General features: G+C 36.7%; 1 protein-coding gene across 4 annotated transcripts in view; it reads right to left on the bottom strand.

Moving 5' to 3' along the window:
- Window positions 1-3,067: 3,067 nt before the first annotated feature.
- LOC114529370 (RGM domain family member B-like) overlaps window positions 3,068-15,048 on the bottom strand; it is a 29,913-nt gene continuing 17,932 nt past the window's right edge. For 2 of the 4 annotated variants that reach the window (XM_028551152.1, XM_028551153.1), the window contains exons 2-4: window positions 11,886-11,947; window positions 7,727-8,751; window positions 3,068-4,815 (exon numbers count right to left, since the gene is read on the bottom strand). In XM_028551152.1, coding sequence (XP_028406953.1) covers window positions 4,066-4,815; window positions 7,727-8,335 — 1,359 coding nt within the window. In that variant the 5' untranslated portion in view covers window positions 8,336-8,751; window positions 11,886-11,947 and the 3' untranslated portion in view covers window positions 3,068-4,065. Of the gene's footprint in view, window positions 4,816-7,726; window positions 8,752-11,885; window positions 11,948-12,280; window positions 12,334-14,246; window positions 14,266-15,048 lie in introns of those variants that run through there. The other 2 variants (XM_028551154.1, XM_028551151.1) reach the window with 2 other exon arrangements.

Raw genomic sequence — 15,048 nt, 5'->3', positions numbered from 1 at the left:
TATTTTTTTGGTGGTTCACTATACATGCATCCCCGCTTCCTTCTCTGTCTTCCTTCCTCCCCAGTAAAACAATCCACCCGTGAGTGCACTAGCCTTCTTTGAGCATAGGTTTATTGATGAATCTAAAATCCAAGGTTATCTTTTTTTTTCAGGAGACTCTTCCTGTCAACCAAACGCGAAACAGCAATGGAATGCCACCATCGTTATCTTCATTTATGAAAGCATTTATCGTACCTAAATTAAAGAAAAAATAACTGCTTCGTATATATACGATATATTCCCTGGTGGTTGTAAGTTTGTCAAGCCTACCTGTCAAAGTGTATTTATAAATTAGCTTCGATTTCCAGCCTCTGTAGAGACAATTTGCAAGCTCTCTCTCTTCACACACTGGTAGTTGAGTTTTACAGCTGTAAATATAATAAAAGTAGAAATGTTGGATAGTTTGCACCAAAATTATCCTCAATACAACACTAAATTCATACCTGAAATAAAATGCCGGAAGATAAGTGAAGAAAAGAGATCTTTTTTGTAAACATGAATACCTGTGAAATAGTCAAAAAGTAATCCTACAGCAACCGCAAAATGTGATATAAACTACATGCTCGTAGGATAGATTTTTGTATCTCTGAGGCAGATTTAAACAACAGAAAAGTTTCATTTCATAGTCAATTTAACAAGTCTCAAGTACTGTACACGTTCAATATAAGTATGTGAAACATTTGCTTGTCACAGACATTTGTAATGATGCCTTTGTGTATGCGCTGAATATATTGTTGATAATTTCAATATGATATTTAAGGGTCCATCTTTCTTTGTTCTTTATATAGTGTTAATAATAAGGCTTTCAATTTGTAGTGGATATGTACCTTATTATAATGCTCTTCTAATCATACACCTTGACCACTCTTTATATTTATGCAAATTGTGGCTTTTTCGTCTAGACGATTTCAGTAGGCAATTAGAACAATTATGTTGCGCGTAGCAGGAATTGTAACATCGCTAATTATACCAGCCAAGCAACTAAAATAGGTAATAAAGAAATTTTACAAATTCTTATCAGAGATATCATAGATACAAAATATCATAGATACAATCGAGGCATTTGTATGCATAGCAGCAGCTAGATCTTTATTCAGTTAGATATTAAAATGTTGAAACAGTTTGAGTCGTGCATGCCATGCAGTACTAGTTGTATCACATTCGATCCGTCGTCTTTTGAGCTGAAAAAAGACGTGCTTTAGCAGGTCCTCACCACTGTTTTACTATACAGACGTCTTGTAGAAATATTCTTTGACAACTGGAAGGGATTCAATAATATTGGGACAGGAATATCACTCAAGAGGTTTGAAGGAAACACGCCTTCTTAAGCTAATTTCTCGGTCTAATAATAAGTGTGATAATATCTGAAGCGCGTGCATGGTGTGATGCCTGCAGTGCAAATAGATTATTTGTGAAGATGTGATGGTCAGTAAGCTTGTTTATCAAGAATTTCTACGTCTCTTCACCTCTTTTAACTTGCACCACTTGAGTCTATAAATCAAGATTGTTTCATCTGCTATATTGTGCTTTTATTGGTTAAGAAGGGATAGGAGGGAAGAAGGCACTTCCCATTTGGTCCCTTTCGGTATCTGGGAATTGAAGTGTGGGTGAAATGAAACAAAGATAAATTGATTATTTTCCGAATATCGCGGGTTTTCTAAGAGTATTCTGGTTTTCTCCAACAGGGAATGTTGACAGGATAGGTTGGATATGTCAGGGTATGTCATAAACTAACCCTGCCATTGTAGCAAAGATCCTTGATCTGACATAACTCGTAAACATGCAGGCGTCTTTATAGTTAAATATATTCGCCTTTGTTTAATTCGACCTCCGCGTCGTTCGAGCTCTGTTGCAAATGTGAAGGATTACAGCATGCACTCGACGCTTATTTTGGTTGCATTTTAAAGAATTTCGTATCATGATGATTGAGTTAACACGTTATAAACATTAAGTGTCAAAATTTGATACTTTTTGGATAGTTTTTTCACATTTTCTCTATTACCAAAACCAAACCGCATATTAAAAAGGGGCTGCAGGTCGAGTTATCTAACTGCGTATCACAATTACTTCATCCTTAAAGACACATTCTCGTTTCAAACCATCTCATGTCTCGACGTTGCTGCAAAAAGCGGCAATTCTTTTCTCTGCACTTGCGGTAATTATTCCTGAGCGATATTAGTGCCGCCATATTAGACTCTGTTAGAGGAAATACCAACTTGCGTGTTCTTTCTTATCATGTGGATTTTCTCTGCATTTCACCACGGTTCCAACGTGGTCGTCTCACAGAGTCCACGGGGTGCGTCTTCCTGTCAGCGTGAACTTAATAGAAAATGCTTTTTTACCGGCGCGTATTAATAAAACTTCGTCCTTTTCATGCACAGTATGTGAACAGCAAGCAGTCAAAATGGCGGCTCATGCTAGCTAGGACGAACAATCGCAACTATGCTGGTTATTTATCATTCGTCAAAACAATTTTTCATTTCGGACCACGGCAAAGAAAGAAGCTGCGATTTAAAACTTAATATCTCGAAAGTCTGTAGCCCATCTAGGCAAGAAAATCAATCTATCGTTCTTGTCTTCTTTGTAGGATGACCAAGGTTATAGCACGTTTTAATAACTGCAGACAACTTCGTATCTTTATACAAGACTCCAGAGCAAATATAGCTATGTTATATAGTTCATTCGAAGGCATAGCTTTGTGCGAATGATATATGAAATAATAATGAACGAGATAAAATGAAAAAGAAGATAAAGTATTTGCACTCTCCATAATCAATTTCTCCATGATGGGTTTAAAAAGCTGCATAAGCTTTGTTGCCGAATTATGTAAATGAAACAACTTATAAGTGTGCCAAATTGAGATTGCAAAAAATGAAGTAAAAGATCATAATCTAACCTTGTCAACCTTAAAACCCGGCGTTATGATAACAATCATCCCAAGAATCATAATTCCATAAAAGTTGTGTCCAAAAAATGGACAATTTTAATCGAGTCTCGCAATTTTTTGTATTACAAAATTGCGAATATTGAATAAATTACATGTGTTGATATCCTATTTACATGCATATACAATATATATATATTTATATAATATTTATTACCCGACAGATAAATTATGATAATTGGTAATCGTGAAGACAACTTGATCGCAAAAACAGAAACTTAAGTAAGTTGAAAAGCAACATCTGCGGTGAACAGTTTCGATTTAAATTTGCTGTGATAATTTTTTTGTCGAACCGAAAGCATTTTGGCCAAGTCGTGTTCACACAAGCCTGAAAATCAAAAGCGAAACACCGCAGTTAAAAGTTGCGGAAGTATCTTTCTAAAGTTGATAAATTTTATTGTATTTTAATATTATCGCCTATCAGTTGCCGTTCAACATGCATAAGTTTCCTAAAAAAAGTGGGCGGCAGCCATTATTCACTTTCTTCATTTTACAAAAGCACCGTACAAATGTGGCAATTAGCGTCAATCCACCCACTTTTTGTCTTCGTAATTAAATTAAGACTCATCTTTACCGCAAATTCCTGTTAATTTCAACAATATGGCGATACGATAAACTGTGCTGTTACACGTTTGTATTAGCTTACAAGGCTTCAGGACGTGAGGAAAATCGCTCGGTCAAATAAATGCAATATATTCGGTTTGCCATTGATTGAAAGGCGACTAATTGTGGTAAATTGGCTTTGTAATTAGTTTAGGGTATGTTTTTGGAATTTGGTGAATTCATTCTGTCTAGACAAATTATCGAAACAAATTAGTATTTTGCTATAAAAATCTAGCCTGACCCTTGGAGGAGAATTTTCTGCTTTGGCTATTGTACGAGATTATTTGACCGATCCACTGCATTTAGGGATGTAGGAAGGTGAAATTCAGCAATCCGCTACAAAAGTAGGTTTAGTTTTTATACACCCTGTATATAGCCTTGAGAACTAGAATGTATTGTAGTCTAGTGCTACGTGATCGCAACATTTCGCTGCAGGCAATTACCCTAATACCCCTGCGTAAGAGAGGATTATTGAGCGTTCACCGAAAGACATAAACCAAAGTCGTCAACATCATCAGCACTAATGAAATATTCCTCTTGTGTATCGAGAACGCCGATGAGTTAGGTTCAGTACCGAGTTGGATGCCTACAGTAGTTCTTACTTCGGTCAGAGCTTCCGTAGGCCCAGTCCACCAATCTCTCGCTGTTTCGTTCACTATGGGATTACCATTGTCATCTACATTTATCGTTCTGAAGTCTTTCATTGCTTTACGAGCTGCCTTGGCAAAACTTGCATCATCGCTCGTCAGCATATCAAACAAACACGACTTGTAGTAGAATCCTCGCACTCTCGCTGCTCCACAAATCCTCCTTGCACGTTCCTGTCTTTGTCGTTTGACGCGCTTACTCATTTTCTCAAGTTTATCTTTCTTGTAGAGCATTGTAATGACCTTATCGATAGGACTTCGCTTATCTAAATTCATTTGCTCAATTCGTGGACAGCCTCGTTGGCAGAGACCAAACGTTTTACGTCTCGTCATGTCTTTAGGTACACGCATGTGTACGGTTAGATATTTCCCAACTTGTCTTATTATAATTTCAGTTTTCAAAGGACAAATATCGATGATCACTCGACGACCTTTTCCTACTCTTGTTACAGTAGTTGCACAGTCTTTATCTCCACTGGATTTTGTCCCATCGGAGAAATGCGCTGGTAGAGAAAAGCTACGAGCTTGATACATCTTTTCCTCGATGCATTTATGTTTCAGACCTCGGACGATGACCGTCACCTGTAACGAAGAAATTGTAAATTAGGGCTTATTTAGTTCACGTTTCCTTTTGGCTATCTTTTTAATCGACGTTCTAAGGTTGTTGAAGTCTCTTGCTAGTGATCTAGCAAACTATATATCATAAACTACAGATTAATGTCCCCATTCTACATTGTTCGTGCTGCTTCCAAATTTCCAGACACCTCAAAGTCAAACTTGACGAAATAACTCGATAATCTTTCAAGAACTTCTTAGAGCGTAAGATTAGCTATATGAAAATTACAAATTTTCTTCTGCATTCTGCACTCCCATAGGGAATAATATTTAAGATGAATAAGCATCAATTCATGCAGTACTACCCAAAGGCTATAAAGCTACTAGGATCTAAAGATCTAACTCGGTTAGTGCGTTCTATAATGTCGTAGATATAATTAATGATTTCCATTTTTGCAGCAGTTGTTATACAACAGACATATGCATGCTACGTATGACACGTTGATTAATGTTACTTCGTAATTTCTACACATGATGATTTAATCACGTACACATGTCGGGAAAAATTTAAAAAAAATTCTAATGTGAAATAATAAAAGTGTCAACACATTTCTGATGGTTTGCAGAAGCTGTTGTGTTGTGGAAGTCCATAGGAATGTTTGGATCTATAAGTCCTCTTATAGTTTTCCCTGCTGGACTAGAAGGCTTTTCATTAGCTCAAACAGTGCTTTGACGCACGTTGAATTCCTGAACATAAAACCATTGTGGGAACGTTGCCTTTTATACAATGTGGATATTCATCTGGCTGGCATTGTTTCAAAAAGGATTAATTAATCTACTGTAATCTGCGTACATCAGCTCTCGACTGCATTTGATGGATTAATCCTTATTCCAGGAAACGATGTATTCGAATTCCGTCATTGTTGAAACATGCATGTACATATTTGGACTTTCTAAGTGGTTTTTCTATGGGATAGTTAGTAGGATGTTTATAAATTATACTACAGATTGATAAGACGGAGCTTGCACTGAAGACTTAATATTATGATCTATGTTTCTGATCTAAAGTAACGAAGCCTTGTTGTTGTTATATCTTGTTAGGCCCGCTGGTGGACGCTCTGGTATGTGGGAACAAATCCTGCACGCATACACGTCATTTTCATCTATTATCGCAAAGACCTTGAGTGTTTGTCTCGCTTTACTTGAACTCCACCTCTACGCGGATAATGATCCTAGCGTTTCCTATACTCTAAACACACTTCAGAGGTGTGATTGATTACTTTTTATAGCATCGCTTCTTTGTTATTATGACACGCAAACATACCTAACTTATGATAAGGATTGTTAACTTCTTGGGGGTATAAACATCGCACATGTAAGTCCATGTGCTTAGTTTAATAAAGAAATATAATCTTTAAACATGTCATATAGCTGTGACTTATCCCTAGTGTACGTATGCAAAACAATGATGCCCTCGGGTCTCGACTTATCAGCTAGTTATACGATGTTGATCTTTTCTGTAATTTGGTGTACGTCCAATATTATAACGTACTAAACATCAAGTGGGAAAACATGTATATCCTGCATATCACTTGCGTGATGCCCTTAGCAAGATGCAACAGCTTTATGTTTACTCTGAGGTGTATTTTTATTAAAATTTGCATCCGCGTCCCACATGCAATTTCACATGCTTTTGACAGTTGTTGTTACATAAGAGCATGTTTGAAGTTTGAAATACAAGTAATGGCCCGACGCTGCATATCTGATGAGCCATGTTATTAATATTTGCTTTCCGTGTTGTTTCGCGATTCGGATAAAATAAATATGTTGCAGCGCAAGGCCGAGTCGTGATGGAGTTTTTGACGTGCGTTGTGAAAATGGCGGTTGTGGAGTTAAGAAAACAACACGTTAGTTTCAAATCGCTGTAATATCCAACAATTTGCGCGATTAGGATCAATTGAAAGGGTATATTTAGGCAATTTCTAATCGTAAAATGAAACAGGAGGGTTCCGCTAATATCGGCTTCGCTTCACACATGCCGTCAGCCTGAAGATTTTGAGAAACAATAAAGCAAACACGAGTATTGGCTTTGTATTCATCTGCTAATATATTATTTGTAGCCTTCTACGGGCACTCCGCGCGTGTCATGAGTAGTAGTGGAGTATACGAGGAGATATCGCGCAGATCGCGTCTGTGATAAGCTAGGAACCAAGCTGCGTGTGGGGAACAATGACATGCAATGAATACCTAAGCAAAATCCTTCACTTTCAAATACAATGAAGAGGCAGGAATAAAAGAGGGTATTTAATCAGGCAGATTAGGCCGATAATCATTCTAATTGCACATCAGATAAAACTGTAAACAAACGAAACACAATGAGATCTTGGACTTCACCGTACCAAACCACACAGATATTTTAAATCAGATGGCAGATTGTCGGCTTCGCAACTTGTCACCCGCCAAGCTCGCCATAATATATTCAAGATATTTTCATCTCTCCCAAAGCGAAGATAAAACCGTGTGTGGCAGGCATATATTGAATGTAAATATTTAGCGCTTGCATTTACCTTAGAATATTTAGCCTTCTTTATTATTAACCGATCCTATTCAGAGCGCTCAATTAGAACCATGAATATTTGTTACTTTAATCGTATATTTGTTACATTAGGGTTCGAACGATAACCGATGTTTTGGTTATCACCAGCAATTATTTAAATCGGTTTGGAGCTAAGTCATGCAAACTTCGTTTCTGTCATTTCATGCACGATATTTCCCCATATGTCAAAGCCGTTTGAGGTGTATATATACGTAATTAAAACACAAAATATTGTTACTGTAATCCTATATTTGCTACAATGCCAGTCGAATGACTTGAATGCAAATCCATTTATCTCAGTTGAATGACGATTAAAACGATAGAAGTTAACGTTAATCCTACCTTACTCGTAGCCGTCGCTCTGGAACTGTTCTCCAAAGGTATATTCGTGACCTGAACCGTTAAATATCTATTAGCGAATAGCGGCCAAGCGCCAGGAACGGAGCATGTATGTCTTTTGTCTGAGAAGGTTCTTAAATGCGGGTCGCCAAACAAACCACATATTTTATAGACCGGTTTAAAAGTAGGTCTTCGGCATTGTTTCTTATTTTTCCCCGTATTGTGTTTCGCTCTTCTCGCTTCGTCTATGATTCTGAAAGCTTCGTTCACCGTTATATTCATACTGGCACACTTGTTCCTCTCCTTGAACGAGCGCATAAGAGTTAGAGCGCCTTGAAAGTTTAGGTTTAATCGACATGTCGATTCCAGCGGTTCTGCACAACGTAGAAACTCCTTGACGTACACACACGATTGTTTGACATTCTCGATCTCTTTTCGTTCAAGTATTGTTGCCAACTGACGGTTTTGTTCAATACATTTTTGACAACGATCATTACCTTTGCTCATGAGGCTCAAGCCACGAATACTGTCCGAATACAAAAGTAATATAAATACAAAACACACGTATAAATGTAGTTGGATTATATTCCTCCTAATAAGGCTGTTAACCATAATTCACTGGTATAGTAAACTTGAATCCAGCTATTCTTGTTCTTCAACAGGTACAAAATGTGTAGCAATAAAGTGTCTCGCATTGCATATCAGTGAAGCATTCGACACATTAAACATGTTGTGTCGGGTTGCAGACTACGAACCATGCTACGCAGTCGAGACGACGTGTTCTCGACCTTTGTGAACGCGATGTTTGATGCGAAAATAGCCTTGAAAATGAATGAATATGGCTATCAATCAGAGAAATGACAGCTTCCCAATTAACCAAAACTCCTTGTCCGATTGTACCCGCCTACTTTAACGTGATTTTGATCTCACGCGATAACGCGATAGTTCCCCCACACTTCAACACGATGCGGCAGTAACAACGTACGATACGATGGACTTCAACCAGCTCTGACTTACAGCTCGGGTAACTATAAAATGACAGATTATATATCGGTTTAGTTTGCTTTAAGGTAGGAGAATCAGCCCCCTAGTGCTTAAGCTCTCCATCTGTCATACAATCCATCTGCTAGAGACATATCAGCCAGCCAAATTTATGGGCTTTGTGTGATTGGATCACAGTATGTCGAGCTTGGATCTACAGGCTATAGTCTATAAACAAACTAGCCCAGCCAATCAGCGCACACGGAATACGCTTAAAATTTTATGCAATTCTATACGTTTTCCCCCATCGAGATGTTGCGCAGTACTGCTTGACGTTGATTGGTTCGCTTCTTTCCCCCATTATACTCGCTTTGTGGGGTGTTGAATTTTTTGTTTTCAAAATGCTGTGCTTCAATAGATTTCGCATTTTAAACGTCCTCCGTTCACACTGCTGGTAATATCAAACGCTATTAATAGTTTACCATAAGCGGAAAGTCTACGGCTGCATTTTTAAGCGATATAATGATTTCGCTGCATTTCATTTACGTGCCGATCTAATAAACTCGAAATTTGTTTTCACACTCGACGCAATGGTTTAAGTAAATGCGATATGGCGGGATTGTATTATTCTAATTCGTCATGAGACAAAATTATATGGACATAATCTGATCGTTTTGAAAAAGTCATCAGCATGCAATGTTCAAGAGTGATAACATTTCAAAATACGAATCAGATAATGATGTAATTTATTTATTAACTATTTTGAAACAAATATATCGTTTCAATTTCAATTGCCAACAAATAGGGAAACCGTTTCTTAATATATGTAATAGCTAAACTACATCTTTACTTTTGATATTGTAACCCGCGGTATAGCAAGTCTGAACAAGTACACGTTATTGTATTTTGTAATTCTTAAGCTATCAACCAAGATAGCATTTCTGCGGTATTTTTTCAACCTACACAGACAAAAATAAATATGTACTTTGAAAAGGCAGACCTATTTAACACAAAACCAAACAAAGACGCGATTTTGTTGACACAGTGAATATAAATATTGGGTAAAATAAATAATGTTCCGAAAAAATACGTCTTTCATGTGGTTAAAGAGACCCGTTTCCTGAAAGCAAAATAATTTATTTCAAGGGATAATGGTTATAAATCATCTTAAAATATCTCAAAAACTTCATACGCTTATGTATATTGCATTGTTTGGCTGGAAAAGAAATACATTGATATTGGCTAAAATAGGATTAATATAGGTATTACTTATGAGATTATATAGTTTGTCTTTGAAAAGCAATTTATAAAGATAATTTCCGTAGGCCAATATAGATATAAATGATAAAATAGACTACAGTCCAAGATGCTTATATAGATAGAGTAAATTTCTAGGTTGGATAAGATATTATTCTCGCAAAGATGTTAACGTTTCTCTCTAATCTTATTGACTGTTCATCTAAAACCACTACATGGATATATTGAAAGAATTTAGACTTTATCTTCAATTTCAAAATGATATATATCTCTGCAAGGCGTCATTTTATATCTATATGTAGCTATGTTAAATTTCATCTTAAATGACAGACGAATTTTATTTTGATGCGATAATCCTTGACCGGAAAAAGTGGGTTGTTTCAAAGCTATGATAGAAAACGAATTATATCTCCACAACAATGTACGACCTTTTTCTGTCACTCTTATTTTACAACGGATAGAATGCTGAGCAATTTTGTCAGTGGGGGAGAACGCGGTCGGAAGAGGCATATAGAAAAGGCTAAGCAGGCATAATCAGAATGAAAAACAACCCGATAATTGTGATACAAGGTGGCAACAATAATATTGAAACTATAAATGTTCTGTAAATGACATCAATATAAATGTTGTCATGTTGAACACATCTGTGGTATTAAGAAGCCTTAGAATGTCTAAACATCATTTCATCAACTTAATTGGAGCGTTTACACCGCGTTATAATAATTTGCTAAACTTAAACTCCATCAACCGACGGAGGTCAGATGTTTCTTGGGAACTTGCTCTTCAACAAAGAATGACATTTCATGCACGCGCGTGCGTGGTCTTCATCATCCATGCTGCATGTGCTAGTTAAAAGTTCCTTCCGTAAAACTGCTAAACTTCTCTTGTTGAAATTCTGATGGGGCATTGTCCTCTCCACTTAAATAAATAACCTATGTATGTATCCTCAACAAAAAGGTCTTATTTTCGCACATGCAAATAAGCATTCGCCAAATGCCGTGATCGCCGTGATCACGGCAACTATATACGGACGTTTTTTATCCTTATATAATGGATAATTATATATGCAAACAATTTGAAGGTTTCCAATGCCACCGATTAATTCCCGCCCTCACTCCTAATTCATTGTTTATTCTACGGATAAGCATTTAGTTATAGACCAGATATCCGCCATATTACAAAGTCGCTTGAAATGAGGGTCAGTGAACGCCGTAATAGGCTTAAATACTGTAAAGTCAACACACACACACACACACGATGTTCAATATCAGTGTTTCATTATGCATCGCAATTTTGATTTTAACTACGAGACAAAGGGAGTAGGGATGCGTAAAATTGGTTTAGCAGGTCTTGCGATTAAATCTATTAGCCACAATCTCGGTCTGACTCGTCCTATATTTCATACAGAATATCATCTTAGGACTTTTTCGTTCAGTACATACAGCCGTATTTTCCGCTTTGGTCATGGGGAAATTTTGACGTTTTCTACAGTTGTGCACAGGAGCATTTCATGCAAATCTGCGTGCATTCCTGACACCTGTGAAACGCGGAATGGCCAAAATATACGAGACTTTCACGGCCTTGGCACTTCAATAACTTCGAAAATCTCGTGAAAATATTTAACTAATCCTGTTTTGTTTTTCCTGCTTAGATGGTCCGCTTGTAAAAACGTGAAATACTATTGGGGATTATTATGTAAGATTGTACGCCACAAGAGATCGTATATCTGATTCGAGACTCATTATTAAGATTAAACTCGAACTGTAGATTCATTGGTTCATCACGTAGACAGCGAAAAATTACCATCTTTGATCCTCACTTGTGTCATCCATCACACACACACATGCATATATGCACAGGTATTGACATCCGGACTAACATGTTGAAACGAAAGTAATGTCTTACACAAAGAAAAAACCCTTACCCTTGACCGTCGCTTGTTCCTGTTATCTCCTCTTTCAGCTTTTAACGCCGTTTCTTATACCTCTAAAATATATTCAAGATAAATATACTTCAGCAAAGAAGAAAATGTAGGAAGAATTGATAGAACTATCATAGCAAAGAGCAGAACCAGAAATACTACCATGTATTTAATCTCATCTTTAAGTCTAATTCCGCTATATTTTTATAATTATAAAAGTCAAACGTTGCGGTTTTTTGCGTTTGTTATTTATCTCAATATTGCCAATGGAAACTACCCGCTACAGCCTAAATTAAGAAATTTTTGTCAACCAATCTAGCTGTTTCTCTTGATGTAAGATACTGTACATCAGTTGTGAAAGATATATATGTGAATTCTGAGTACATTTCTTTATTCACCTTCAGATTTCTCCTAACGGCCGGCTAACGCGTCCTCTCCTCGAGAATTCGTCTTAACACTGAGTGTCAAATCTATATTCGTCTTTTGTTATATACGGTGTGACGGTGTGATTCGAAACAATTTGCTAAGAACCCTTGGAGTTCGAATAATTACGCTTGCCTTGTAGGTCGACATGCAGTGCGGTCAATAATATAATATTAATGATTTATTTTCACGCTATTGTCTTGTTAGGGCCCCAATAAGCCTCTTAGCATGAGCCCTTTTCCTTAATTTACACTAAAAACACTGGTTCTGCCCTTGTTTGCATGCTGAAGAAGAACACCTGGTGAGCCCAACATGGCACCCTGGGGTACGCCATGTTATTAAGTATTGTATTATTTCCCTAACCCTCGCAATGCTACACATCTTAACCTCCCCTAAAGCAGTCCGTGATCTCTATCCTAAAAATGTATGGACAAATTGCCCTCCTTGTATGTGGGAATGTACCCAGCAGAATTTAGCAAACCGTTAATGCTGTTTACATATAGTTTGCTAATTTTTACACGTCAATCATGTTTAAAACATTGTAGTCAAAATTTCCGTGTATTTTAGCTGTTATGATGTCTTTTAATCCAATTTTATCTAATACATGAACATGACAGAAGCATATAATAGCACATGAACATGAAAAATCACCGATTTATCTGCTTAACGCAATATCTCCCGAGAGATAAACCGCAATAATATATAACAAACGGTTAACGAATGCCACGTAGTAACTTGCAAATAAACTTATATTTCATACAGAAGGATTAATTTAAATATAGCTGTCCATGCATTGCTCTGTGGTATTTAACTATAATATCTGTTTGATGCATGAGGTATATAATTTCTCCGATTATACAAGCTTAAACACATATATTTCACTAGCTATTTAGACTATTACTACATCAATCAACATTTACTGCTGTGCTTTGAAGAAATTAAACGATTCGCTAAAATTCCCTGGTTGGAAATTTTCTTGTACATAGTCAGACCCATAGATAGCACTCGGTTATTTTAGTCTCTTGTGTACGATGTTAATGCGAAGAATCAAAGACAACTATTATGAGAAAAAACAACTAGCCGACACATTCTTGTTTACACGATCGATTGCGAGTGGTAACCTGCAAAACATTAGAAATTGCTAAGGGTATTTACCCGAGGATTTTGGGCAACCGGAATGCTAGATATTTCAGTGTAATCCCATATTACCCATCGATCGTATATATATGGCCCTTGATGCCACTATCTTGTGAGGCTATGTATAGCAATATTTTTGGTTGTAGCTACTGCTGTAAGGATATATTTAATTATAGTTTTGAATGCGTGGGTCCTCCTTGGCTACGATAAATAAACCCCTTCATAAGCGGCCAACGTCTCGTGAGACGCTTTTAAATCGTCTTTTACAACATCGCATATTTTTCATATAAACCTCAAGGATTATCCATTAATCATCTTATTACCTTTGCAGTAATAGATCAATAGAACTTTAAAACATTCCCGATAGATTGTACTAGATAACTAGAATAGACATTTTCTTTAACGCAAAGCTCGTCTCGTGTTCTGTAGACAAAGAATACTTTAAGCTATTTTGTTTTCCTAATTGCAATGTAATATAGCATTTTTCTTTGCAGTAATTTGTTGTAATGAGTCATCAACCACGTTTCCCCGCCCTTTTTTTGTGGCGACTTTACCGCCGCTGTGACATCGAGCTCGCTGATCTCAATAGAATCTGGCACCCATGAACCAGAACATCTTTGGCTTTTAAGGGTTTCTCAACTCATTTCTCCAAAATCTTCTAAAAAATAATCGTTTGTACTTGCATACATATAGTACTGAGTGTCATGTACGTTGATATAGAGAACGACAATTATTTGATCATTTAAAAAGATGTAGTTAAATGATACAGTTCATACAGTACTTGGTTGTCAACTGTTGTATTACCTGATTCGATTTCTTCATTGTATCGGACTTTGGAGTATAAGAAAAGGTGTTTTATCGGTTCTCGTTAAATGTATTTTTACCACAAAACTAAGACGTAAGCATTCTTCAAATAGTTTCCTCCCTCAGAGACCTCCCCGATGGTCGGGTTTCCTGCACCCATTTGTCGTTGAAAATTTTAATGATTTAAAGACACTTGTTTGTGTTCAATCTTGTTCCACTACTTTGAAAACTCAAGCACCATCATTGTTGCTTAGCAAAACTGATCAATCTGTCCTTAATCTTAAGTGACTTGTCAAATCAACCAGTCAGATGTGACCTACTCTAAACGTCTTTAAGAACACAGGAAATGCTTAATGATGACATTAGCTTCTAAATGGCTGATTCTTTGTTCTAATAATCATCAATTAGAACAACGAATCTAAAAAGATGTCAGAAGGACCTTTTTCCGTGTGAGATGAGAATAATCGAGAGTGTTCAATTCAATGTTTTTCATGTGTTCAAAATGTGCTTTGGATGGATTCGTGTCACGAAGTAACGCTCCCTCGCTTAGGAAAACTGAACTAACAGCAAAATGCTTGGATGAACACATAATTGGAGCACACAGTGGGTTAAATAGTACCTTGGTTAAGTGCCTGAATATAATAACTTTTTAAATAATACTTTACATTCCAGATAACTTTTAAACTTCGTTCCTTTCATGTTAAAAATTTGAAAAGAAAATACCTAGATACGGTTGCAGCCATATAACGTCCCTACAGTTGCACATCATTATTCTTTAAAAAGATTAGCTTAGCCCCTGTAA

The sequence above is a fragment of the Dendronephthya gigantea genome, unplaced genomic scaffold (genome assembly GCF_004324835.1).
Source record: "Dendronephthya gigantea isolate DGI-Jeju-01 unplaced genomic scaffold, DenGig_1.0 000056F, whole genome shotgun sequence".
In the NCBI taxonomy this organism is placed as follows: domain Eukaryota; kingdom Metazoa; phylum Cnidaria; class Anthozoa; order Malacalcyonacea; family Nephtheidae; genus Dendronephthya; species Dendronephthya gigantea.
Note: the sequence above shows the minus strand (reverse complement) of the source record. Positions and strands in the feature narration are given on the sequence as shown.